The sequence below is a fragment of the Dendronephthya gigantea genome, unplaced genomic scaffold, assembly GCF_004324835.1.
Source record: "Dendronephthya gigantea isolate DGI-Jeju-01 unplaced genomic scaffold, DenGig_1.0 000001F, whole genome shotgun sequence".
Lineage (NCBI taxonomy): Eukaryota > Metazoa > Cnidaria > Anthozoa > Malacalcyonacea > Nephtheidae > Dendronephthya > Dendronephthya gigantea.
This window is the reverse complement of record NW_021163011.1, coordinates 2,980,529-3,008,470: the sequence shown is the minus strand read 5'-3', so window position 1 is coordinate 3,008,470 and position 27,942 is coordinate 2,980,529. Positions and strand designations below refer to the sequence as shown.

General features: G+C 36.3%; 3 protein-coding genes across 4 annotated transcripts; 2 read left to right on the top strand and 1 right to left on the bottom strand.

The window, feature by feature from the left end:
- The first annotated feature begins 120 nt into the window (after window positions 1-120).
- Window positions 121-11,208, top strand: LOC114524911 (hypoxia up-regulated protein 1-like). 2 transcript variants are annotated; one of them, XM_028546137.1, is made up of 28 exons: window positions 121-243; window positions 1,064-1,130; window positions 1,211-1,272; window positions 1,473-1,504; window positions 1,659-1,737; window positions 2,124-2,215; window positions 2,379-2,438; window positions 2,558-2,634; window positions 2,918-2,990; window positions 3,297-3,352; window positions 3,702-3,754; window positions 3,896-3,947; window positions 4,071-4,143; window positions 4,323-4,392; window positions 4,697-4,810; window positions 5,276-5,410; window positions 5,923-6,005; window positions 6,104-6,150; window positions 6,434-6,519; window positions 6,725-6,918; window positions 7,332-7,476; window positions 7,757-7,817; window positions 8,044-8,129; window positions 8,300-8,763; window positions 9,033-9,243; window positions 9,498-9,716; window positions 9,960-10,122; window positions 10,338-11,208. In XM_028546137.1, exons 2-28 carry the CDS (start codon window positions 1,064-1,066, stop codon window positions 10,739-10,741), a joined length of 3,258 nt encoding a protein of 1,085 aa, XP_028401938.1. In that variant the 5' UTR covers window positions 121-243; the 3' UTR covers window positions 10,742-11,208. The 2 variants fall into 2 exon arrangements, with proteins under 2 accessions (XP_028401938.1, XP_028401946.1); XM_028546145.1 differs by lacking the exon at window positions 121-243 and adding an exon at window positions 714-744.
- Window positions 11,209-11,227: 19 nt separating this feature from the next.
- LOC114524924 (ubiquitin-protein ligase E3A-like) lies at window positions 11,228-17,196 on the bottom strand. Its single transcript, XM_028546157.1, has 11 exons — window positions 17,022-17,196; window positions 15,988-16,220; window positions 14,605-15,632; window positions 13,932-14,076; window positions 13,575-13,780; window positions 13,191-13,355; window positions 12,834-12,887; window positions 12,422-12,523; window positions 12,244-12,317; window positions 11,984-12,127; window positions 11,228-11,684 (listed from the first exon to the last, which is right to left on the bottom strand). Exons 1-11 carry the CDS (start codon window positions 17,105-17,107, stop codon window positions 11,564-11,566), a joined length of 2,358 nt encoding a protein of 785 aa, XP_028401958.1. The 5' UTR covers window positions 17,108-17,196; the 3' UTR covers window positions 11,228-11,563.
- Window positions 17,197-18,644: 1,448 nt separating this feature from the next.
- On the top strand, window positions 18,645-27,935 carry LOC114526896 (testin-like). Its single transcript, XM_028548434.1, has 6 exons — window positions 18,645-18,840; window positions 21,768-21,859; window positions 22,730-22,964; window positions 25,032-25,277; window positions 25,880-26,095; window positions 26,475-27,935. The coding sequence occupies exons 1-6, from the start codon at window positions 18,799-18,801 to the stop codon at window positions 26,823-26,825; spliced, it is 1,182 nt and encodes a 393-aa protein (XP_028404235.1). The 5' UTR covers window positions 18,645-18,798; the 3' UTR covers window positions 26,826-27,935.
- The last annotated feature ends 7 nt before the right edge of the window (window positions 27,936-27,942 follow it).

Genomic DNA, 27,942 nt, shown 5'->3' with positions numbered 1-27,942 from the left:
AAGTGAGAACGGAAACATGTGGATCAAGGGCTGCAACTGGCCATAGCCACGTGGAATATAAACGCTGAGTTCGCATGTATTACAGCGGGATTCAGCCAATCACAGGTCGACGCGTCCAGCGACAATTGCCGGTGACATAAAGTCCAGTCAATAGACGTTCATACTAGTAGTGTCAAAGAAAATTATTTAGTACATTGTGTAGAGTTGAAATTTGGACTTTAATTTGGATTTTTCACATTCAAGGTAGGTGATATTACCCACATCCACTTTAGTTACGGTCACAACATTTCTTTTCATTACAAGGGGTCTTATTTTACGATTTTACTATGCTTGTATTTAATAAATATATAAGTATACAGTTAGAAGTAATCGTAGAACTGGTAGAGGTATATGTTTATATATCACTGGTTTATATTTATATATTAAAATCCCAATTATATAAGGACCATAAATATCATAATCAAACAATTAATATCCAAAATCAAATTTTTTACTTTTTATACATGTCATATATTTGTGTACAGCTGCTGGTTGTTTAGGCTATTTCAAGTTTATATACAGGTGATCAGACTGATCATTCTTACTCATGATGTTTCATGACACTAACCATCAAGACCAGAATCCTGTGCAACATACTGTAACCTCCTTATTAGGCATAATTCTTGGCAAAGGTCTTGGCATGGTTGAATGATTTTATGAAACCTCATGGAGGGCAAGGTTTTTTGCAAAAAGTAATAAAAAAATGTAAGCGAGAACCAAAGTGTAACCAAAGAGAATAACAAAAAAACTCTTTAGTCAATCAGTGTAATATTCCCATTTTACAGTTTTACTTCTTACACTTAAAGTTAATTGGCTTTGATCCTTTAACATTTTTAGACAGCCTTAATTCAATTAGCTGTATATTGCATGAAACATGATCTAGACCATCACTGACTTTGATTGGGTACAGACTATGCCTATAATTTCTGGATAATAAGCTATAAACTAAAATACATTAAATACTATTGGCACATCACTGATCACTACTTGAAATTTTACATTCAGATATATTGATCTTTTCTAGATGGTGAGATGTTTTAGTTGTATTCTATCACTGGCACTTCTAATTTTGTATTCAATATCTTATTCAGGTATTACAATGGGCATTTTCTGATAGACATAGTAATATCCAAATGTTCTTTGCAATGAGAGAGATTGTTTTCCTTTTCAGATGGCCTGGCTGTCATGTCCATTGATTTGGGAAGTGAGTTTATGAAAATCGCCATTGTCAAGGTAATATGAAGTGTGCATTGCTACTCTACTCATCAACTATGATGATTCAGAAATTAGAACTCTCTTTTGCAATAAGTACATGTTGTGATAAAACATTTTATAAGGCATTCTGATTTATTTCTACTACCATGTTCCTGGATGCAGGTGCAATGTTTGTAAATTATGCAATTTTGTATTATGATTCTTATTCATTTCTTCAGCCTGGTGTACCAATGGAAATAGCTTTAAATATGTAAGTTGTTTATAAATATTTTGCAACAGACATTTTACATCATGTTACTAGTCAGATCATGAGTAGTGATAATTTGAGTACTTCTTGGTAACAGTTATTAGCATGTAAGTAGATCTTATTAGTAAAGAAACATGAATTTACCCTTAAATTACAGTGAATCAAGAAGAAAAACTCCTCTTGTTGTTTCAATGAAAGATAATGAGAGATTATTCAGTGATCCTGCAATGGGTGTGGTAGGTATCCATGGATCATGGATCATGTATATAACATTCATCATATAATCATGGATCATTATAAGACAGTACAAAACTATTAAAGTCGTAATTTAGTACTTTTATCAAAACAATACATGTACTTCAAAAGAAACATGAAATAAGTTTTCAAATGGCATTTTCTTCAAATGAAAAATCGTCATTCATTTATGAAAGATTATACCATATTCAAAGGTAATATTGCTTGTGCTTTTCAAGTCGCAAACAACTCTTTCTTGGAATTGTTCTCCTAACTTTCAAGAAGTTTGTATTAATTTTAGGAGTTGAATAAAGTGAAGACGTACAGTATATACTGTACCATACTACCAGAAGTTCCAAAACTTACCAAAACACCTTTCAACTTTTAGGCTGTGAAAAATCCTAAATTTGCATACCGTTATCTTCATGATCTTATTGGTAAGAAGATTGACAATCCTCTTGTTGACTTGTATAAAAAAAGGTACGTACTTTGATATTAATTCTCTCGACGTTCCTGTACGAAAATCTGTAAATAAAATTCCCGTGTACATAAATTATGTTTATTGGAGAAAATAAGTTAATTTTGTTAATGTAATGTAAATTATAATGTAACATTGACTTAGCCTATAATGCTCTTTATACAGATTTCCTTTCTATGAGATTTTGAAAGACGATAGAGGTTCTGTGCTTTTCCAGCACGACAGGTTAGTATGTAATACAAACTGCCATGTTTTCATGTTTTTTTTTTCAGTCCATTGGGAACTGTCTAGTGGAATCAGTTTAATGCGTGATCTTATAGCTCGTATTTCATTGTAAACTTTAGTGCAACCACGTTCTCTGTTGAAGAACTTCTCGGCATGGTTTTGAACAACTCGCGGGAGATTGCTGAAAAGTTCGCAGGTAAATGTTTGAAAATGCCAAAAATGCGTATCTCTGAAGCTCCCTCCACCCCGCCAAATACGACACAGGCCACGCAGCGTTTCTGCTAAGCAGTGAATTCTTACCCAAAGCTCTCAGTCGTGTATCATGCCGTCATGGGGTAATTAAGGGGGGTTGCGCGAAAGTTAAAAATGAAACTGCTCCAGAGATGTTGTTTCAACGTGATTTTTGTAGCCACGCAAGGTAATACTGTTGAAGTTATAAATATATAAAATTTATGATTATTTGCTGTACAATTTTTTAGATCAGCCAATTAAGGATGTCATTATTACTGTGCCGCCATTTTTTACACAAGCTGAAAGACGTGCCGTGAATAGGTAAACTATAGGCTTTGCCTTTGGCGTGTTTCGTACCTGTACTGGATTTGTAGATATTTTTGCAAAAGTTATGACGCAGTGATAAATGTAACATACAATTTAAAAACACAGTTTTAAAACAAGGTGCACTAATACTTTAGTCCTTCACCCCCCCCCCTGATAGTTACATTTTTCTGTTGCCTTCGTGGGTTTGAACAAACCTGAATCATATAATTCGTTCAATTATTTCGCAAATACATCATATTAACTGTGATCATAGCTTCTACCTCAAGAAATCATTACGTTTATGATATTACTTTTCTTTAGAGCCGCCTCCATGGTAGGACTAAATGTACTTCAGTTGATGAATGATAACACTGCTGGTAAGACAATTGTCCTTAAGTGAGATTATGTGAGCTCTGTAGATGATTAGTAAAACAGCATGCAGCTCTTTATAGGTCTTCCCCTATACATTTTCACCCCCTACGATCAGTAGCATCGGGGGTGTAGGGAAAACGGGGTAATTAGTAATTACCCCGGCACGAAACGTTTAGCGTTCAATTTCTACCGTTTAAGATAGTGACGTGCGGTTATATTAGAGCTTGGACTATCGGTATAGGGCCGATCCCCTCATTTCATCCTCTAGACGCTCATGTCCAGGGTACAAAGAGCGATAGCGTGAGTGTAAAGCCTTAATTTCTTGTTAATTAATGTATTTGTTTTTGTCTTTAGCTGCCTTGAACTTCGGAGTGTTTCGATATAGTTCATTTAATGCCACTGAAAAGGTATGTTTTGTTCAAGAATTGACACAGTACAAATACTGTGAATTGCTGAGGTTCGCTTATTTTCTGAGAACACATGATTCGAGTAATGGTAAATAAATGTGTGTAAATAAATAAATTTATGTGATCAACGTTCTTTTCCAGATATATATGTTCTATGATATGGGGGCTACGAGTACTACGGCAACGATTGTTGGTACGTTTTACTGTGCGTATAAAAAATTCCCCTTGGGGCTTAAATTGCTTTATTATAAACTATATACTTGGTGAAAAAATTTGAAAAAATTAAATATAAATCGTTATAATCACTATATGTTAGGTTACAGTACGACGAAAGTCAAGGACAGAGGCATTGCCGAAACGGCTCCCCAGCTTATTGTGAAAGGAGTTGGGTAAGTTATGATTATGTAATAGATGCATGTATCCCAATGTCCTCCTGTATTTTACCTCAGTTTTGTTTGTATCTGATCATAAAGTAGAAGATGAAGGATTTAGATAATTGATAAAATATTAATAAAAACTCGTCAAATATACGTATTATTCGAACGGTAGGGATTTTATTATTTTTTAGATTTGACCGTTCGTTAGGAGGGCGAGAGTTCGATTTTCGAGTCAGAGATCACTTGGTGAAACTGTTCAAGGTAAAATCATATGGAACCAGTGGCGTGTTACCTCTTTAATTCTTAGCAAACGTTTATGATTTGTTCAGGACTCATGGTCCACAGGAAATTTTTACCCCCCTGAACATACTAAAAATACCGAAATCCTAGTGATCGATAGGGGGGGGGGGGCGGCGTGAAGGCTTGGTGCGTTGTATCTTCTAAAGGGGGAAAGATTATTTCTTGTATTTTGGCATGAATACATGCAGTGTAAAGGAAGATTTTGATATACGTTATCTCAAGGTGGTGCATGTAATCAACGTAGCCATGCATCTTGCTTCTTTAGGAGAAGCATACAGATCTTGACCCAACAACATCTCCACGTGCGATGAGTAAATTTTTAAAAGAAGCAAAACGTGTAAAACAAGTTCTCAGTGCTAATACGGAAACTATTTCACAGGTATGTTAAACGAGGATGGTAACTTCCTTTGTTTAGAGTTCAAGTACCCTACAGTCTTTAAAATGATATCCTACTATTCCTCTTTATTCAGTATATCTTATATATTATAATGTCTGGAAACGTGGCTAAATGGCTAACGTCATTTTCAGTTACTGAATTAAAATCGTATTAACTATCGTATCTTCTGAGAGAGGAATGATCTGCAGGATTATTTGTGTTCTGTCGTGCCTAGGGTATGGACAGCATAAGAAAATAGCTACTTCCCGTGCAAAATTTGCATCTAGCCCTCACTGGAAGGTTTCCGGCATTTCTACCAAACTAGTTGAAGTTTGCCACTTGCACTCACGTGGGCTCCAAGATTAATGCGTCGTCCGTGATCCACGATTCCACAGAGGCCTCACTCTATAGTCTAACAATTATAATATTCAAATTATCAAATTTCTAACTTTACCTTATCTTAAACAGATAGAGGGCGCTTTCAATGATCAAGATTTCCGTGCTAAAGTAACGAGAGCCGAATTCGACGAGATGAGCGCAGATCTTTACGATAGAGTTGCAGAACCTGTTATCCAAGCCTTGAAGTCGTCCTCGGTTACCTTGGTATGAAATATTTTCAAAATCATATTTTCATTTATCAATATTCATCTTATGTTGCCCGTTCCTGGTATCTTTGTTTATTATTACTTTTGCTGATTTGTTTGCATGGAGTTTGGGGGGTGATTGTCCCCGAACATGATGTGGAAAGGACCTAGAATAGGCCCTAATAAATTGTCGTAATGAATCCTCCCTCCCCAAAGATAAATAAAAAATATCCAGATATGATTCTCGTTTGCTCTTGAGTGTGAAATTTGAATCACTAATGGTTAGTTGAACTGATTTCCTAGCGATTATGATTTTTGGCACTTCGCTCGATGTATGTAAATTCTATATAGAAGTTTAAAGGGTCTTAATTTCGAGTAGAATTATACACACTTCAAATTCAAGCCAGGAACAGTTGATGGAAACATGAGTCAACTATAGGTCCTCCGGCAGGAATCGAGCTTACGCTTTTGCGATGCCGGTGCAATACTTAATGGCTTTACCAATGATAACTCGTATTGTTCTCTTTGCAGGACGAAATTGAAAGTGTTCTCGTTCTTGGGGGTGGTTTTAGAATCCCTAAAGTACAAGAAATTTTACTAAAAGCCGTTAAAAAGTAAGAAATTTCAGGAAATAAAACGACATTCGAGCGTGCAAAATATGTGGTTTTTTAGAGCTTGCACATTAAATAACTTTGTTTTCGTCTTAAATTAGGTCTGAATTAAGCAAGAATATCAATGCTGACGAAGCCTCAGCTATGGGTTAGTTAGTTTAATATACCGCTTTGTGGAATTGGTTTTTGGCGTAATTTAGGAGACTCTACCAAGTTTGGGCGTAAAAATAACGTAGCACAAAATATGTTTCTAAAGCATTTTTGTCCAGGTAATATTCTCCCCCAATCGGCCCAGTTCTCCAAGTTAGCTAAAAAAACAATTCGCCTAAGTGGGTGAAGTTTTGTATTGTGTATCATAAACACTTGCTTGCTAAATTTTTTTATCAGTTCCATGCATAACTGAGTTTAATACGGTTCTTTCTATGTTACAGGTGCCGTATATCAAGCTGCTCGACTAAGTAAGGGTTTTCGCGTGAAAAACTTTGTGGTTAAAGATACCAATGTTTATCCGATAGAGGTAACATTTTTTATATGATGGTATAAACAATTTACTTTTAAAATACGGTGTTTTCAGTAGCACGTAGCCAGCATTAATGATTGGGAGGGAGGCTATATTCATATATTCATGATAACAAACTGTAAAGACAAAGAGAAAATACTTCGTGCGGGTAACATCACGGAATCGCATTTAACGGTAATCTTCTATATCTCTTTTACATCAGGTAACATTTGAAAGGCCACTAAGGAACAGCAAGGGCGAAGAAACGGGTGAATTCAAGACGGTGAGAAGAACGTTATTTCATCAAAATAATGTTGTGCCACAAAAGAAAGTAATGACCTTCAATAAGAATACAGATGATTTCAAGTTTGCTGTTAGTTATGGTGATGTGTCATTCCTTACTGATATGCAACGAAGGTAAGTTCGATATGTCCACTATACTAGCGATTAATGAATTTTGTGGTCTGATTAATCACAGCCGAACTTTGAAAAGCTTTCCGCCATTTTTTAAGCCAAATTAAAGCCTTCTGCGAAGGCAAACGGCTGAAATTGAACCATCAAAACAACGCCGACTGTTTGACTTTGATTGGCTTTAACCAAAAGTTATGGTCAAATGCCAACAGTCTCTTTTTATTTCTTTTTTATTGTTCCGTTGTCAAATCAAACCACAACACTGGGGAGGGGGGTGGCGGTGGAGCGGAAACGACAGAGCGAAGGTTGCCGCAATACTAAACCTTTGAAAACAGTGTCAGCGTGTAGCGCCGACCTATTATTTTTTTGCCAAGATTGCAGATTCATTTCACTCATATACCCTTTCTTTTATTTTGTAGCATGATTGGCAGTTCCCATCTCTTAGACGTGCAAGTTAAGGGTGTTAGTGATTCGTTCAAAAAACACGAAAGCGACAAAACAGATCCAAAAGGAATTAAAGCTTATTTCACACTAGATGAAGCGGGGATTCTCTCGTTAGAAAAGGTATGTTTTACAAAGTACACATGCAGTACAGTACAGCCAAAGATTCACGGGAATACTCAATTTATTTTTAGTTATTGCTATACATTAACACATCACATCTAACTAGTCGGGTTGGTGGGGGAGATTGGGGGGTTGTGCTACACTCTTAGCTACGAGGTTCAGGGCCACTGATATATGACGGTTTGAAATTAGGCAGGGGCGGTTGCTCGCTGGTATAACTTACCCTCTTTTCGGAAAAGAACTATATTGGAGCAACCTCAACGTGTCTATTTTTTCATAGATTGAATCAGTCTTCGAAAAAATTCCCGAACCTGAAAAGGAAGAACCGTCAACATTTGCCAGTAAGTAAAAACTGATTTTGATGTGAAATCTAGTTTCGTATTTGTATTTTTATTTTAATCGAGTAGACCTTGTTCTCAAGAAATAGTGCCAACTGCCAACCCCAAAAGTACCACTTTCCAAAAAATATCATGGTTCACTTCACAAGTATATTTTGTAAGTTCGTTGCTTCGCAGGATGATGCGGGTATCGTCTCCATTGGATAATAGTAGTGTGGGTTTCTTTTAGAACTTGGAAGCAAAATTTCAAGTTTCTTTACCGGGTCCTCTGATACAGATGGGTCAAAAGAAGACTCGAAGGAAAAGGAGACTAAGGTATATTGATTTAAGGAAATTAATCAATCGGAAAACAAATGGCCGACAATAATCAAGAATTTATCCGATTGTACTGTAACTGTTTCTACTGTTTTCGAGGACAGGCTGAAGACTGGAAATATTATAAATGATGCAAATGTTTTTAACACTGTTTATTCAACAATTTTTAGTCCGAAGAAATAAAAGATAATGAAAAAAGTGAGAAAAAAGAAGGTGAAAAATCTGATGAAGAAAAGACGAAAGAAGAGGAAAAAGATAAGAGTGAGAGCACGAAAGATGACGAGAAAAATGAAAAAACAAGTGAAAAAGATGAAAAAACAAGTGAGAAGAGCGAGAAGGGGAGCGAAGAAAGTCAAGACAAGGAAAGCAAGAGCGATGAAAAGAAAGATGAGGGCGCAGAAGAACAGAAGAAAGGTGAAGAAGAGAAGAAAAAAGAAGAAAAGTCAGACGATAATAAAGGAGCGAAAGATGAGAAAGTTAAAAGTGACGGTGAGAAGAATAAGACTGCAGATGAGAAGACTGAGAAACAAGCTCCTCCAAAACCCATCACTATCCGTGAACCTCTCCAAGTAGAATCTGAAATTGTTGATTTGCAAGAGATGGCTACTGATAGATTTGACGTCGCTGTAAATAGGTAAGAAATCTTAAAGTGTGAAGTAATAGTACACGCCGAGTGGCGGGATTTCTTTTTGAGAGGGAGGCAAAGATTTTTTGTAGTCATGGTAGCTATTACACAATGCGAAATATTTGTTGATCTTCTTGCGAAATTTTCATTCATTATATGTACACGCTCGCAGACAGATTTTTCAATGATTTTCTTTCCTCATATGTGTTATTATCACAAAAACTGCACATGACGAATATGTATGAAGAATAATAAAGTCGATGTCTTTCTGTATCTAGACTAAAAAATTTGAAAGCTCGTGATGATGCTAAAATAGCGAATGCTAAGGCAAAGAACTCAGTTGAGAGTTTCTTGTTTGAAACCCGAGATAAATTGTCTGATGAAGAGGGGGAAACTTTGATGACCGAAGATGAACGAGAGAAGCTTGAGACGGCTTTATCTGAAGTATCTGAGTGGTTAGATGACGAGGGATGGGATACAACGGAAGATGTGAGTTTATTAATATCAGAATGAGCAGTTATACTATATTATACCACATTATACCACGCGTACCATTGTGGTAAAGTATTATACGGAACGGGTTGAGGAAATTGGTAGGGAATTGGCTACATTCTAGTATGACTCGAAAATTATGAAACTGCGTGGAGATGACGAAAGTTTCAAAAATAGCATTATAAGGAATATCATAGGTAACATGAAGAGGTGCCCGGAGTCTGATCAGGGATAAACATCGATGCTTTTAGGTTTACAAAGCAAAGTTAAAAATATTAAAGGGAGCTGCCAAAGATTTCTATTTGAGAATATCAGAATTGAAAAATCGTCCAGAAGCAATTGAGAATCTACGTCGAAGTTTGAACTTGACAGTGACGTTTTTACAACAAGTTGCTGTGATGAAAGAAAAGGACGAGATTTTCACGAACAAAGATTTAGAAGATGTCTGGAAAGTACTGAATGAAACTGTTGTAAGTATTTCACACCGTTTTATTTTTATTATACGGATATCATTGTTTTCTAATTCCCATACGGATATATCATTTTGTGAAAATAAGTCATAACATCGTTTTAGCCACTCGGAAGTTTATTATTAATAGTATAATTATGAATAATATTAATAGTGAAATATCCGTCGGACAGAATCAGTGTTGAGCAGTAATCACAAGATCTACATTCATATTTAAGTTATTTTATTTTTTTCTGTGAAACAGGAATGGCTCTATAATACAGAAAAGAAACAAAATGAAACTAAACCATCAGAAAATCCGGTATTACTGGTCAAAGATATTGTACAGAAGACTGGTAAACTGGACCGAGAGTTAATGTATTTGTTAAACAAGGCTAAATACTATGTTCCGAAGACTAAACCAGCAGGTAACAATAAACCCTACTGTCTCTACCCTATTATCAGACTCGCGGTAACATTCAACCGTTCATGCACAGTAACTGTATATACATGCACACGCTTCAGATAACAGTTATTCTTTTCTTTGCACTCGATACGGGAAATCGTTTACTTGAAGTCTTGAATACGTTGGAACTCTGGGCGAAACTACACCTGGATGAAAATTGTCTTTTTTCATTTGTAGATAACAGCACTACTACTAACGGCACGGACAGTGGGGGAAAGCCTGAAAGTAAAACAAAGGTTGATGAGTCTAAAGAGAAAGGTGAAGAAAAAAAGGCAGATGATAAATCTGCTGATGCAGAAGATATGGATGATAAGCAGAGTAAAAGCGAGGGCGAAACAAGTGAAGAAGGCAAGAAGACAAAGAATGAAGACAGTCAAGAAAAAGGAAGTGAAGAAACAAAAAGTGAAAATAGTGAAGATAGTCAAGAAACAAAGAGTGAAGATAGTCAAGATACAAAGAGTGAAGATACAAAGAGTGAAGATAGTCAAGATACAAAGAGTGAAAACACGAAGGAAACTGTTGATAAGAAGGATGACACTACGACTAAATCCGAATCGTCAGAACCCCATAAAGAATTATAGTGAATAAACCAAAGTGTGACTCACTGCGGCGTGGATTGCGGACGAGACCTTGACTAAGCAAGAATGACATTGACCTTGAATTGCAAACCGCTGATTCATTGAGATGAATTTGGTTTAACCATGACAGCATAGTTCGAAAAATTATAATGTTCATGCTAGAGAACTGGGCATAGCTATAGCGCTATACAGGTGTGCAGGGCACGTTTCTTGGCAGAAAAATAAACACGTGACAATTAGCTTCCCAAAATGGGAACAACTAAGAAACAGCTAAAAATAGAAATAGAAGTTTTTTTCAGAAAAATACGAGCAACGCTCTTTGTTCCAAAAAAGCCTGGTCATCTTGTTTGCTTAAGCTCTCCGTATATCTTGGGAAATAAACAGCAGCTAGGAGTTATTTAATTTATAAATACTGTTTTTAAGATTGTTATTCAATTCGTTGGACATTAAATTGTAAAATATCTTCTTTACCTAAATTTTGATCCATAAGAGCCGAAAAGCGCATTGCATAGCGGCATAACAGAAAAGCAAACCATCAGAATTGATCTGTTTAGCAAAATGAACAGGTCAGGCTCGAAAAAGGCGAACGTTGTAAAAAATGCAGAAAAGAGCATTATAAAATTGAACTAAAGACGCGGGCATTATGAAATTAAACTAAAGACAACCTCACATTTAACATTTGAAAAGCGTCACAATATACAAACACAACTTGCATACACATTATCACACCAACTCAACTGGCATAACAATATTTGAAACTTTTATGTACACAAATACAAGACAATAACGTTCCTGCATTCAAAGTCAATTCGATCATTTTAGTCATTATATTAGGCCAAAACCTTTACTATAGGTTATTGCTTTCACAAGACGCTCCTCTAACTGGCTTTTCCTGGAGTAATCAGGCATGAGCATCACGTTGAAACAGGTGTGGGCGGTTGGAAGGCTGAAAATGAATGAATGCACGATTATTATTAAATAATCAGAAAGAAGACAAGTATATTAAACAAAGATCAATTCCATTGTCAGATGCATAAAATAAGATATGATTATATGAAGACCGAGTCATTTTTCGGGCTTTAATCATAGAACAATCACACAACGGGGCTTATATCGACTGCCACAAATGGGTTTCCCCATTTTGAAACTCAGCTTGCCTCGAAAATGGAGAAAGGGATAAGAAAACATGCAAACTTAGACAGGTGTGGACCAAGCTTAAGAAAGAGACTACATTGTAGTCCATACCTGTTAGAATCAGGACCTTGTCTCGCAATAACAAGTCTAAGTTTTGCCAAGCCACCAATAGGTACGCGATCACTGCCTGTGATAAACATCAGAAGTTGTTTCTTTTGTTCGAGGGTGAAGTTGTGAACAATTTCCCAGAACCATCTAAACAAACAAAACTATGGAATTAGAAAACTACGATTCGGAGGGAAAAAAGGTACACGAAGCGGTGTGGGTGTGACGGGATGAATACCCTATATGCATCTTTGAACACTAATTACCTTATGATTGGTGAACTTTCAGTAAAACCTCCTTCATACTCAGTCGTACTCTCAAGAGCTTCAAAATCGAAATCCTATATAAAATTGAGTGGATGAGACTTGCTAGCACAACCATTTCGTAATTCTTCTAGGCCTCAAATCCTGATCAAAATTATGAAAAAATCTCCATAATATATACCTTGCTGCCGCAAACAAGCAGTTCCACCTCCTCTGGTCGAAATAGTTGTTTCAAAGGTGATTCTTTGGTGACCATATCGAAACCCTGCTTGAATGGTCGAAACTAAAAAATGTCATAAAAATAATGCTTTAATCTTTTCATCGAATAACTTGTCCCAACTTGGCCCTTCAAAGCTTCTTCAATCATTCTAATTCCAGTACAATATCAAATTTTGAAAACACTAAACATGCACGTTTGGCCTGAGATTAATTTTCGCAAACAGCGTGGTATCTGGTTTGTTTTTTTGTTACCATGGCAAAGAGTTCTGAGACCAACCTAATTTGTGTTAGCTACACCGTATATATCATATTTTTGCCTCAAAAAACGCTGGGTTTTTTAGGATTACCTAAGTCGAGGAAATAACTGTCAGTACCTGGTCTTCAATGGATTTGTTGAGAATGTAATCTACGTAGAGATCGACGTATTTCTAAATATAAATTATGATGGTACAGATTATTGCTGGATATGGTGATATAATATGCTGGATACGAAATTGAACTATTAAATCTCGATGTGATTTTTGGCACTTCACTCGATGCATGTAAATTCTAGGGGTTTAAAGGGTCTTAATTTTCGAGTGGAATTATACACACTGAACGTCATCTGACGGCATCATGGACTAAAATCCGCTTTTCAAAGTCCGAAAACGCTCATTCCGATGCTTACATTAATGAAAGAGTCGACGATTATGAAAAACAGACAAATCCTGCAGTATTGTATTGGTTATTACCTTCCGGTTTTCGTTTGTGACCGGTATATTTTTACCGTTTTCCATCAACTCGTGAGTTAAAACATTTCCGAAAACATCTGTGTAACTGATTACAAACGAACAGAGGAATGTATTTTCAACATCTCCTTCAAAATCCAGCATATTCTGCAGGCTGCTGGCGATCACCTACAAATTTAACAGTCCCATATGATTCAGTGGGGGGTTGTATTGGTTTGGAGTTGCTAATATGTGTTACTGAAGGGATTGCTCAACGTTTCGTAAATTATGTTCAATTCTTAAAAGAATTTTCAAAAATGTTGAAAATTCAGAAATGAGTTTGGATAATATGAACATAGACTCTCTAAATAGACCGGGTAAATACATACTGTACATATTTTCACTTACGGGATGCGAATCTTTCAGGTCAACCAAACTACCACTTCTACCAAACAGTTTTCTGTACACGACCATTGGAAAATGTACATCTAGTATGATATTATTATAGATTGCAAGACCCAATATTAAACCGATCAACGTGAACTGATTATGCCCGTCAAATGACGTAGGATTAAACCAACACTGTCTTGTTCCTGCATCGTACGTGAACATGCCTAGAACAGATACACATGACGTGTAGTAGAAATAGTTGGATTTATCAATGTTATTTTATTATATGATATATCTCCTTATGATGATCTCACTATAGGTGAGTACAGTGACGTAATCATTCATAGAATAAGCTGCAAATAGACACACGCATACCATAATCAGGATTGAAAATATGCTCGACCACCAACTGAAAAAATTCTTTGGATACACCACCCTCGTCTAGACCTTGTTCACCAGCAAACTCAACAAATAACTGTTTCTTGAGATCATGAGGGTTGTCTTGATAAATCATTTCAAGCTATATATGTGGATAGAAATAATTTACCCATAAATAATATGCCCAAAACTCTGATTGCTTTCAAGAATAGAATACGGAATTAAATAGTTGCGAAACCAAAAATACAAGAGACGTTAATGAGAGATATAGGAATGATAGAAATTACAAGTGGTACGAAGGCGATGGCTAGGACGTTAGCCAGGTTATCGTGCTCCGACTAGAACAGCAATTAAATTAAATGCTAATTTGATCGGCCGATTTAATGTAATTTTAAGCATTTTAAGAATTGCGAAATCTTCGAAATGTTACTGTAGTATTTCATTCAAAATTTAATTTAGGCCTTTCTGAATTCAGTGAAGTCTATTTGATCGAAACTCCTTATTCATAGTTTTAAAGGTATAACACATCAAACACCGATACTTTTTTACAAGAAACCCGGTATTTCCCCAAACAGTCATGACTGTAGAATGCTCGCGTTGGTTTAAAATATGGACGTGGAACGGTACGGTATTTCAAGGGGAATGGGAAGATTCGAATATTTCAACTTACGTTTATCAGGGCATCTTGAATCAAATTGTCTCTTTGTACCGTTAACTTGAGATAGGGAGTTGGCTGTTGGCCACGTAATAAGCTATACAAATGAGTGAGACGTCTCTCTTGCAACATATTTACACGATTATCGTAAAACATCCATACACTCTTCACAGGAGTGGTGAGAATAAAGTTACAATCCATGAAGGAAAAACCCTCTTTTGTTTTATACAAAGTAAAATCTCGGTCTACGGCGATCTCTTCGTTCAATGGCTCGTTGATGAACTCGTCAAAAGGTAGTAGGGGTTCCCTACAGTCCAATGCATCCAAATCAAGTCTTTTTACCAAGGTGTCCTCTTCATCAGACTCGCCCGTATCCATAGCCTCTTCCGTTGAACTCAAGTGATCAAACTTTCCTCCCAAAAGCGAAGCGCAGTAAAACAGTTTCAAACATTTCGTAACATGAGCTATGACTGGATCTTCGTTGACGGTGACGGAACTGCACCTTGATGATGGGCCATCAATCACACGAAGCGTTATAAGATGCTGGAGCATTTCAACTTTCCTTTTCAACGAATCTTTCGAGTGTTTCTTCCACTCGAGGACTAGCTGCACTTGAATATTGAAGGGAAGTAACGACACAGCTTTGCAAAAACACGGCAGAGCGTTCTCCAAGTATTCCGGCTGATTCAAATAAGGATTTTCAAAGATGATGAGAAATAGTTTGAAATAATTGGAATTACCAACATGCGACTTGCGTTTTAATTCAACTTCGATGGATGTTGACAATGTTCCCAGAGAGTTAACTAGAGTATTTTCAACGGCAGGGTTCTGCAGGTTAGACAATGTTTCGTATGTTGTTCTGACCGACTCGAAGTCAACAGCGTCTGCATTGCCGGACTTTGCAGGAAAACTTTTGCTTAGTGATGAAGATTTAGTGAAGACATCTCCAAGAAGTCTAACTAATGGCTTAAAATTGTCATCTCTTTCACAAGCAATTATGAGCTCATTTAGTTTTTCCTCTGTCAAATGTTGCTCTTCTTTTTCTGTAGAACAAGATATGCAATAATTATATAGTTTTTATGTTTCACTAAATACTTGCAAGCTATACTATGTACTTAAGCCAGCCTTAAGATGTATTTTTCACTAATTGTAAAAGAAGGCATAGTGGTGTCAGAGAAAATTTTCCACCACCTTATAAAATATTTCCAGGATTTTTTTTTCCTATTTGGAGATTCAAATTGTTGTAAAAATTTGGATGTCAATCTGTGTATGTAAGAGGCATGTATGGTACACTCAATTTCCAATTACCTTTATTTAATACTTCTGTACATGGACTAAAGTAGTACCTCTGAGGCAAATATATACTAGTACTACAAACTAAACCTATTTATTTATTACCTGGAATTTTTGTTTCTTGACCTTTTGGTCTTTTACCATCTATAGGAAGTTCTGCAACACAAAGATTCGCTCTTTCTTTGAATAACTGCAAAGCGATAGCAGCTCCTTCATCGTTGCCAACAGGTGTTGACCTGTTCTGAGCGCATGATTTGTTCTCACAGTTTTTTTTACCACAACCATTAGTCACTTGATGGTAATACCTCTGAAGGAGGTTTTGAAATAGCAGTTTTTTTCTAAAAAGACATATAATATAAGTTCATGCAAACAGACAATATCAGAAAAGAACCCATTTTCAATGAGTTGGGAGAATCTTTTTGCACCAAAAGAAATAAGAATTACCTGGTGGAAAACAGCTTCAAAATATACAACAAAACAGAATTCCTGAAGCAGCCATAGTTTACACTCTAACTATACTTGAGTTTCTTTGAAGCATATAATTATACCTGTTACATGACTGGTCATTTGTTGGCCATTTATAATCACTATTGACAAAAGTTATGGGTAATGCAATTGGAGGTAATAATAAACCAGTGATTATCCTCTTCAAAACAGTAAACTTGTTGTGCAATGACCAATTTGAGTGTCTCATTAAAAAAAAGGCAAATTTGATTGGCAAAAGAAAGCATGGTTACATAAATATTTGATAAACGCCTAAATCATGCACATACTGTACCTACTTGCCCAAGGCAGTCAAGCACTGCTGTTTTGTATTAATTGCTTTACCATACGACCTAAAGAGTATCCCAAAAGCCAGCTACGATCTTACAAAATAAGCTCTAACGGTATTCATAATCTCTATGTATGTCCAGCCCGGAATGGATTATCATCATGAACGTTCATGCAATGGTATTAAACTATTAATACAATAATTATGCCAATATTATCAGAGCAACAAATTTCGTTCATATAAAGCTTGCTTATCACGAGGCACGGGTGAAAAAGTATCTTGTAATGTTAGCTAAGGTTATATTGACACTTTTGTATCAAAAATTCAAAATAAACAAAGTTGCATTACCGAAACACTGTCTCAGTACCTGGTGGAGCTTGCGTCACTTGAGCACTCAGCGATATCTGGCCTTTTCTCACTATCACAACTTCCATCACCTTGTTTGGAGAACATTGTCCTTCTAAATCCGTAGAACACAAACCAATTTTGTAGAATACAACATAATTCGAGGGAAAAGAAACAGGCATGCCACCATGAGCCGGAAGAAGAAGATGGATAAAGTAGGAATATTGGGGATATCTGATAAGAACGAGAGATAAATATAATGAGTTACTCCAGTTCACATTTTGGAATGCAGATCAGTGTTTGTTGAGCGCAGAGGCGCAGAGCTGCGCCCACTGGCTGCACCATGACTATTTTACCAGCAAGGGGTTAAATCTCTTGGTATTTCATTTCATTTCATTTAAATTTATTTTGTGCCGCAAATCTTTGCAAATTACTTTTTCCAGGGAGCTGGTAAATATTCATGAACTGATTATTTTTTACGGGACAGTTGAGGGTGAAGGAGTCCAAGGACATGAGCTGTTGGTTAAGGAAGATAAGACAGTTTTGAGATTAGGCGTCTGGAACGTCGGAAAACGACACGCCGTATATTTGACGAACCGTGTTAAAGGCCGTGTTTTATTGAAATTGAATAGCAACTTCCATACCTAATTTTAGTTTGCAATGATAACCAATTTGTGCTGTGATAAAAGTAGAATGTGCAGTGATATTAAAGTGGTATTTTCTCAGTAGATCGGCCCCAAAATGCAGGAAATCCAAGTCATGGGTACTCGAAAGGTTTTGAGAGGTTTTGCAGACCCTCTAGAACTCCTCCATCTTTAAATTACCAATTTCCAATTAGTACCAATTGTATCATGTCCTGCCACTCTACTATACTATTGTGATAATATGTGCAGTGATAAAAAAATTCTTAAAATTAGCTATACAACTTGCAGACATTTTTTGCATGCTTTTAATTTTTTGACATACAACATCTATTTACAAAATTCACAAAAATTGAATTATTATCGTTATTCAATTTACTCATTGCCATTGGCATCGATCATACAAATCGATTTAGACATTTACGTGCTTGTGTAGGCATTGGGTATTGAAAAACGCGTAACTCAAAAACAGCCTTTAGACAATTAAGCCTCAGCTTCAGAAGAGAATAAAATGAAAGATGATAAAGATCGTCACACTTGAAACAATCACAAACCCACTCTGCCAACGCTCTTAATTGCCATTTGGCATATATGCAAAGAAGATATCAATCGTTTTTTTTAACTATACTAAAAACTTGGTCAAAATCTATTGCCATTCGCCAGCTAGTACAGGAAACTCTTATAACAATATTTCTTGCAAGTGAAAATGAACAAAAGCTTTTGGTCTGAAAAGATGCACATTTTTATGCCGGTGATGTATTAGGGTTTGCGAATAATGGTGCACAAACGTTTGTTAACGTAATGGTACTAATGGAGTTGCACTTTTTACATTTTATTTTCAAGCATACATTTATGAATCCATAGCATTGAGATGAATATTTGTCATGGTTTTATTGTTTTATTCATCTCAATGATCTATAGCTTTTGTGCTCAAAACGTAAAAAAAGAATAGCCGGAATTTTATTCATTTCTTGTGGAAACATTGTTTGACAAGTGGCATTGGCATTGACATATGCGTTTGTGACAAGTCTCCTGCGGAGGATAAGACAGGCACAGCAATGTTTACAGATGATTAGTTCAAACCGTTTGCAATTTGAAATTTTTGCTTAAATAACATCGATATCTTCGCTTATCGTTCGTCGACATTTGTGATAAACAATGGCTTCAACAAAAGCAGACATTGCCCATGAAGATCGAAAGGTATTTCACGATTTCTACAACTACTTTAACATTGTAGAGCAGCTGTTCTCATCTACACTACTTGCCATACTAGTTAATACTTTCCGTATGTTTTTACAGTATCGTGGGTGTGTATTAGGCAATATAAAAACAGTCGGCAGAGTTCGTATTTATATAACGCAATATGTATGTTTCAAACAGCCAAATAACGATTATTTCGAGCACAATTGCCGTGGGAAATTGCTGTAAACACCAACTTTTGATCATGTTTGTGACCTTGGTTTATGTCATTTAACGGCTGGATATATTTGCAATAGTGTCTTTGAATATTGTATAAATATATCTGAGTAAACCTACTTGAGTTTACCTAACAACAGAGCGGGACGACGCTGAGTTCCCGAAGTATCATGGCGCTAAACGGCATTTGACAAACCAAATTTGGTTGAAAATGCTCTACGGTGTAAACCACATTAAAATTTTATTGAATCGAAATGCTTTATGAATATCCTTGTAATTCAATTTCAAATTCATGAATGATGCTCTGCCTTTACAGCTTCACTACTGTTCGGTTTTGTTGTTTGGTTTTTCACGCGGAATGCGAGCCCAAACAAACGATGTTGGCAAAGCAAAGGGACTTCTTTTATAGGCCGTGGTTTTCGTCCGAAGTACAAAGTGGTATTTCCCGTCGGTTCCGTTCTAGCCTAATTGCTCTATTATTTCCGTGAACTCCTCTTGAAATTTTAATACAAGAGATTAAAAGATCCACACAGTGCAAACGTTATACAAAATAATTTAAAATCTTTACAGGTGAATGCAAATTTTTATGCCGACCCGTTGGCGCTGATTTATTTGATCTAAGATGAAAAGTCAATGACATGAGCTATTCAGTATTGTACGTTCTAATTAATTAAAATCGCCTTAAAATAACAGGATCAATATAATATAGTCTTATAATGAAATATATTAAGTATATATTAAGTCACATACGCAGAAGATTTATTAATCGTCTAGAAATCAATCTCATTTTGGTCTAAATCAACATTTAAAGCTTCACCTCAGAATATATAACTGTATCATGTTACTGCTTTATTGCTTTATGTTTATAATTTTATTTGCCATATTTATATTACAAATCTGATTATATAAAATACATGGTCATATTAAATATATGACCACAAGTATTTTCATTCAAATTGAAACACACATTCATAATTGTTTTTTTCATTTACCAATTTTCAAAGTATATATAGATCAAAATGGCCCTTCTATTGATAATTGTCCTGCCCACCTAGGACTACTTTTGTTGAGTAAATTAAGTGTTGAGAGAGTTTGTTTTATAGTCAGCATGAATGATTGGTAATAAAACACTTGTAAGCATTGATTGATTATCATTTCTCTGGGTGGTCCAATTAGCAACAACATCATCATTGGGAGTTTCAAATCACAATTGAATTTATTGATTTTATACTAGAGATGGATCATGTGTCTTCATGTGGCAAAACAGAGTTTGTCTAAAAATATATCTGTGCCTTAAACCAGGAAAACTGATTAATTTTTTGCAAAGATAAAATACTAACCTACTGGTCTTGGGTGTATGTGTGTTCGTTCATTGTCTTGATGGTTCATCCATCTGTATTTACTAATCGTATAAAGCCATGGATAAAATGTAATGATATGTTAATAAATGGGAGTGGATGCAGTCAAGTTGTCATAGATGTTTGCATTATATGATTTTAATTACCAAAAATTTTGTTACTTGAAAGTTAAGTAAAAATATTGCTTGTGCATGCTCATAAGATATAGGTTATGTTCTGAGGCTTATTTTCTGTTTTATATGCAGTTACATGGATTGCCTGAATATTGCAAACAATATTAAAACATTGTAGTTCCAATAACAGGTTAATTTGTAGTTGATTTAGGGTACCTTGATAATTAATTCAATGAAATTCACTTCCATTTGGTGTTAATTCTATCCAGTGACCATTTACTGATTTTTAATGCTGGAGAAAAAATATTCTAGTTCCTTAACTGGTATTGTCACTAGATTGTAGGTTTAGTCATTCCTTTGCTCTTATCTGTACATCACAAACTGATTTGTTAACAGAGGCACTGGCAGATAAAATAGTTTAGACTTCAATTGTATTAGTCAGTCCAGTTGTTTTCAACATTTCTTAAGTAGGTAAATAAAGATCACTCACAGACCAAAATTCTTACACCTTGCCAGCCCTTTCTTCGATCAGTTCGATGTGCTGATATATAAAAGTGAAAACTGTCAAGTGTATATAGACAAGCTGGCCCACTATGTGCATTCATAAGGGTCTGGATTTTGGGTTTGATTTTCTATGAGTTGGCAGGCTAGCAAGCTGAGAGAATATTGATGATTTTCAAGAAATAAGCTTATCAGGAATAACACCAAGAAAAACTACCGTTCATATATACCCTCTTCCTTAATTTGATGTTTTTGGCAAAAAACCATGTTACGTTTAGCTGTGTTTGAAGGCAACCACTCAGTTCACCATTTTTTTTCAATTTAGTCACGGTTGAAACATTTGTTAGACTATGGCTTGCAGAGAACTTTGGAGTCTAGGAGCACAGTAATTAATTTTATCTATTTCAGGCAGCTGTTATACCCCATTTGAGTGGGCAAAAAATGGCGGACCCCGTGGCCACACTGGGACCCTCTGTAGCTACGAAGTATTCGTAGTGGTCAAGCGGCATTTCTATCTAAGATATATGAAACTTGGCAAATAGATAGAGCCTGCTATTTTAAAATTTCGTCGGTCAATTTTTTTTCGTCGGCCAAATATTTTTCGTCGGCCATCAATGTTAGTTATCAATGAACGTTACATCATATATAAGTTAGTTAAGCACGTTTCGTTAATCCTGATCAGACTAGATTAATAATAAAGCTCGATTATTACAACTGTCTTCGACTTTGTTTTGTGTAGTATGTCGTGGCCCACGAGCGTCATGCGGGTTCTCCTTGTCTAAAATGTGGACCAGAAGTTTGCGTTGGAGGCCTGGACTTACATTTTTGGAGGTAGGAGGCATCGTTTTAAAGCCATTTATAAAAGTGTTCTACAAAAAATTACAAAACCTGTTGTGATTTACAATAGTCCATTTTCATAGTCGCATCTAAAACCCTGAATAAACATTTTACGCTTCATCTGTATTAGCGAAGTATATGAAAAATAATTAAAATCATTCAATCTTGTTACGAAAAAAAACCCCGAATAAAGTCTTGCCCTAGTCAATTTCGTGTTCAAACGAGTGTTTTAACTAATTTTCTACGAGATGCATTTCTTCGCCCGAACAAAATCCAGTAAACTTTGAAAGAAAACTAGGAAATTGTTTTTGCATTTCTGTGCACAGCAGAGGTTGCACCACAGTTAACTGTGCTTGCACGTTTAGAGGAACTTTTCTTTCACAAGGCCAATACTACGAAGAGTGAAAGGTCAATACTGATGACATATATTACATACTTACTCTCTTAAAAAATTATTTGTTTCCTTTATTTCTAATAACCCAACTCTCTGCGAAGACAGCTGTATGCAATTACATTGTGAAAAACTTGTTGCGCACGCAAAGTCGCCATTACACGTCGTGGCTCGTGGACAATACACGATACCTCTTTATGTGGTGGTGATATACTTTTCTTTATGAAAAGACCGCGTTCATTTGGTTGCCTGGCTGGCTAATACAACCAATACAGAATATATATAATTAAAGGGAGGCTTGATAGTGTTTACTATATATTTATATGGAAAACCCCGGAAAACCTATTGAAAACTAAATATGCTATTTGAACAGTAGCTATATGCTTTTTTCACTGTGATAATATAGAGTATATCGATACCATGTTCTGGGAAATTATTTTCTAACCTTTGAGATTCCCGTGTTATTATTGTAGAAAAATATGCAAGACGTGTAAATGTGGTGCGGCCGATCATGACATTAAAAGTGATGAGGATTTTACCCACCAGTTGATTCTACGTGATATACAACAGTTAGTCACAGGTCCTGATGGATGTGGCATTGTCACGGATAAAATAAGAAAGTTTCGTTTGGCGAGTACTGACACACAACCAGACGTTTTTCCCAAAGGAAACTTTTTGTGGGTTCCCTCTGGCGTTACAAAGGAAGTGGTACGTACCAAAGAAGGAATTTTGAAGTTACTGTGAATGAGAATTTTCACCAAAATCAAACTAACCTGAGATAGCCCATGTAGATCATATGAGGAAGCAAGAGAATAATAGACAGCAACCCCCATTTGTCTTAATTAAATCATCATTAAACAATGGCACTCCGTATTATGGTATTCACATATATAATTATATTCTAAATTATAACAATTAAGATTATTAAGGCATTTCTCATGATTATTAAGGCATTTCTCATGTCAAAAACAGCATCTCAATATCAACATATATTGTTTTTGCCACTCGAACATAAATCTATATCTACTCGCCACCGTGTAATATCCTATATATATATGTATATGTATTGCTCTACCTACCTCAACATTCTTAACTACACACTCCTTTGCATCCATCAGAAGACGAAAATCGCAGCAAAAATCAGCTCTTTCAATTCCATAACTCGCAAGATCGCTGGCAGTTTTCATCCAATGAGAATGCTTTGTGACTTAGATGCACTAGCAGCGAGCGTGCAAGTAGGTTTTTGCAATGAGTGGAAAAGAGCGTTGAGGGCATGATCGTGTTTGCATGGTCGGTACACGACCAGAGTTCACTGTACACGACCGACCACAGCAGAATTTTGCAGCGGCATGTTTTTTTTGGAAATAGAAGACATTTTTATACGAATGAAAATTGGAAAAACAGAAAATCGAGTTATTTCAATTTTCACAGGAAATCGAGTTATTTCAATTTTCAGGATTGTTGATGTAACTAAATATCAACACAGAGCATGCTTTATGCAATAAAGTAACTTAAGAAGCGGCAAATTTCCGTGTTTACATTAGGTTGTGTCAACACGGCTTTATAACCGTGTCTCCATATAATGCATCAAACAGCCGCGTTAACTCATTTTTCGTAATCATCAAATGAGAAAATGAATTCAGGAAGACAAAATATTTCTCTCGTCAATAAACACCGACAAAAAAACTCGTAGACGTGGGCGTTATTTCGAAACCAGGATTTAACCAATCAGCGTCCAGAATTTACAAGTTCGATATTTTATATATTGCATCCCACATACAACACCATTTTGTCAAAATAAATGTTGTGATTGATTGCATGAATGAATGAAAGGTATATTAGTCTCATGATTACTTTCAATTTCGAATTCGGAGCGCGCAGCTCACTTGTGCAATGAAAAGCTAAAAGCATCAGGAAGCATCGGTTCGAACGTCTCTTCCGTTTTCTCATTATGAACTAAAAGTAAACTTTTAAACGCGAAGTTTAAAAACAAGTCGAAATAAAGAGCAAAATTTAAATTTTTGTCGCCGTAATGTGCGTTGGTAGAGTGTAGGATAACATTCTTTATGTAAGGTAAATAAGGTACAATGTTTAGTATTAACCAGTGCTTAACATGTGGTTTGTATCTCCCTTTATATAAATACTTTAGTAAATTATTAACATCTCAATTGTTATCACGGATTGGGTATTGCACTTTTGTCACTTAATTCTAACATATATTAATCAAATTGCGATGATGGTAAGTTAGCAACCTGCCATTATTAAAACCAACCCGGGAAAGTTGCAACTCTCCGACAGGAATTGAACCATCGTCAAACGCCTCTGCCATTCATGAGCTGTGCATACTCTTATTTTGAGCCGAAAGCATTTGCTTAGCTAAGTCGTTGCGTTTGAGTAACGATTATAGCACTATATCTATTTGGTATTGCATTAGCGTTAGCATTAGCTTTATTTGAACATGAATTAAATGCCTATGGTGATTTTAACCGCTGTTCTGAAGTATTTCTATTCTCCTTTATTGGCCTCAATAATTGTATGTCCTTTGTAACCGCCTCATGCTACATTGGATAATGAGGGGTTACGTGTTACCTACATAAATAGACGCATCACGCCATTTCTTCGCCATTTTCACGTCCTCTTCGACTTTCACGTTCTCGTGCTAAATCTGCCTAATTAGTCGAGTGATGGTTGTCAATACCTACACTGCGTGGGTATTTCGCTTCATCTAAGTTGAACAGTTGGTTACGACAGTTAAAGTAATCTTATTCACCTTAGGCGGATAAATACATGGCATCTCTGCCAGAAGAGAAAGCGCCAATCAAGGAATCTGATGGTGAAGTATATCGTCGCAAACAGATGATGACACAACTTCCTGCACACGACAATGATGAAAGGTTTTGTGATGCCCTCACAGATGAAGAGAAACAGCGTATGCGGGACTTTCTGCAGCATAGAAACGAGAAGGCTGTGGGAATTGGTGAAGTTGGTGAACTGGCAGATACAAAGGAAACCAGTAAATTTGTGAGTAGTATATCGTGCATGTGTCCGCTTGCTTGCAGAATCCATGGGCAGTCATATTTGAAGTTAGTGTATATGTTCCTCTTTCCGCATTTACCGTACTATACGAAATCACGATTCATCAAATACTAAAATCATAGCTATTAACGGTCGTAATGGGATGACTAATTATGGTGACTGTTCATTTATTGCACTACGTTTGGATATATAAGTGAACTCTATAGTCTACGGCCATTTGGCCATTTCATCATCTTTGTCTTTTTATGCCGAACTGCGTACCAGTGCCAGACACTTTGATTGTCGACTGTGAAGACAAAAACAATAGAAATGGACCGGCAATGCCAGATTTGGCTTTAAATTTTTTCTAAATATGGCGACTGAGTTTTTGTTTCAGGTCACATAAAACTCACTGAGATATAGATAATAAGATAATAAGATAATGAGATAATAAGTCACTCTTTCGGATTTGGGGCTTATACAGTCACATTGTTAACCCTGTATAGCACAGATAAGTTTAGTCCTCAAAACCAAAACTAACATACATCTCGTTAGACATTTTGTATCTTTGCTCACAGACATCAACCTACATAATGCTTGTATTTTAGAAATGCGAGAAGTGTAGTGAAGCTCTCGTCCCCGGTGATGTGGCCGTGTTTGCAGCACGTGCTGGAACTGATATCTGTTGGCATCCACAATGCTTTGTCTGCAAGAAATGTGACGAGCTGTTGGTTGATCTAGTTTATTTCTTCAAAGATAATGATATTTATTGTGGTCGTCATTATGCAGACTTCTTTCGTCCTCGGTGCCACGCTTGTGATGAGGTAAGATGAGCTGTATGCACTATACAAGTGTCTATCAAGGTTCAGATTTGACTTTCACTTCCCCTGACCTATGCGTTCGTGATTGGTCAATCTGATTAGACTACCGATTTGGATTGGTTCATATATAGTAATTGAAAGGTAGCGGTAGTCCGATCTGTACTTGTTCTCACGAGATTTAATCTCTAATAGCTAAATCATTAATCTTGATTAATCTTAATAAATCCCCGATTGAGGTGATATGACAGTAATACAACTAACCTAATGTGACATCTTTTTCGCGGTCGAATAGGAAAAAGGCTTTAAAAAAGATTGATACTGTGAATTTTTTGTGTATTCATATTGTGAGGTTTCCTAGTACTAAATCACTGTCTTCCCTCAGCTCATTTTCAGCAAACAGTTTACCCAAGCAGAAGGGTGTAACTGGCATCTCAAGCACTTCTGCTGTTTTGAATGCGACAAGAAACTTGGCGGTGAGCAATACGTCGTGCGAGAAAACCCTTATTGCCTTTCTTGTTATGAAATTCTCTTCGCGAAGAAATGTGGTACGTGTGGGAAGGTGATAGCAGCTGACGACAAGAGACTTTGTTATAGAGAAAACTTCTGGCATGCCACGGATGAATGTTTCCACTGTAGTAATTGTTCAGTGTCACTGGTTGGAAAGGAGTTCCTTCCAAAAGGTTCAAATGCATATTGTTCTGCGAAGTGCTATAAGGAACACAGAGGACAGTGATGTATTGCGTGCGGTACATAGGTTTGTAAGTTGGAACATAACTCTATTTTTATTTAACAAGATGACGACTTTGAAGGGTTTATTTTGAGATCGCATGCATGAGACGCATAGTTCTGTTTGGGTCTACAAGGCCGCGTTGTTGCTTAAACACTACGGCTGACGTTTTATTGAAATACTACTACGACTTGTATATCATATTCTGTTTACATTATCAATAGGAATAGAACCTGCACGAGGGCCTGGGCACGGAACCTGCACATGTCACTGAATCACAAATTTAGAGGCTGTTTACATGAGCCCTATGCATGAGCCCCATAGAAAGGGCTAGCTCTACCTGTAGGGTGTTTTTCACCTCAATAACGTGCCGACGTCAAATCGTTAGCCCTACAGAGGGAGGGCTAGCCCTTCCATTTTGCGTTTATACGGAAAATTTCCAGCCCTAGTCAATGGCGAGATCTCGCCTGGTAGAGCTGACGCTCCTCTCATGCATGTGAACGAAATTGTTCTTTAGTATGGATTTATGATAGCACGCGGGATCTCGCCCGGTAGGGCTCATGCCTCTTAGGTTAGGCTGTCAGTTTTGACATCTTTAATTTAGGCTGTTCTCCAATTTACAATTACGCATTTCAGACAGACACACCCAGATAAAGTCCAGATTTACTTTAATTTATGTACCTGAAAAGGATTGATATTTCTGTTAACTGCATGTCGTCAACTGAAAAATATATAACTGACGGCAACTTAAAAACTTTGCATCAATATATAACAATTAACTGCCTAAAATAAACAAAACACTTCTCGACGCTTCGAGACCCAAGGCCTCCGTCAGGAAGCCTTCGAAATGTCGAAGTGTTTTTGCCTATTTTAGGCAGTTGTTGTTAAACCTTTGATAGGAGAATATCGCCCTATAATAGTCCGGTCTTTGTCATAAAGCCAAACTTATTTTAGTTCTCCTTGGTTTTACTTTCGACAGAAAGATTTTGATTAATCGTGATCTCTTTTTAACTGGATAAATTATTTTAGCCGACTCGCTTGTGTCTGTTAGTTATTTTAAAATTTTATTCGCATGTTATTCCTTGCTGTTTTGTTAATTATTTGTCGCTACAAATAATTTAAG

Coding starts and splice junctions, on each gene's coding strand:
- LOC114524911 (XM_028546137.1), top strand. CDS start 1,064: ATGGTGAGATGTTTTAGTTGTATTCTATCACTGGCACTTCTAATTTTG. Junction 2,991..3,296: donor GAAAGACGTGCCGTGAATAG/GTAAACTATAGG, acceptor ACTTTTCTTTAG/AGCCGCCTCCATGGTAGGAC. Junction 10,123..10,337: donor TCCGAAGACTAAACCAGCAG/GTAACAATAAAC, acceptor TTTCATTTGTAG/ATAACAGCACTACTACTAAC.
- LOC114524924 (XM_028546157.1), bottom strand. CDS start 17,107: ATGTTCTCCAAACAAGGTGATGGAAGTTGTGATAGTGAGAAAAGGCCA. Junction 16,221..17,021: donor AGTGACGCAAGCTCCACCAG/GTACTGAGACAG, acceptor ATGTCTTTTTAG/AAAAAAACTGCTATTTCAAA. Junction 11,685..11,983: donor CAAGGTCCTGATTCTAACAG/GTATGGACTACA, acceptor ATTCATTTTCAG/CCTTCCAACCGCCCACACCT.
- LOC114526896 (XM_028548434.1), top strand. CDS start 18,799: ATGGCTTCAACAAAAGCAGACATTGCCCATGAAGATCGAAAG. Junction 21,860..22,729: donor CTGGACTTACATTTTTGGAG/GTAGGAGGCATC, acceptor TTATTATTGTAG/AAAAATATGCAAGACGTGTA. Junction 26,096..26,474: donor GGTGCCACGCTTGTGATGAG/GTAAGATGAGCT, acceptor GTCTTCCCTCAG/CTCATTTTCAGCAAACAGTT.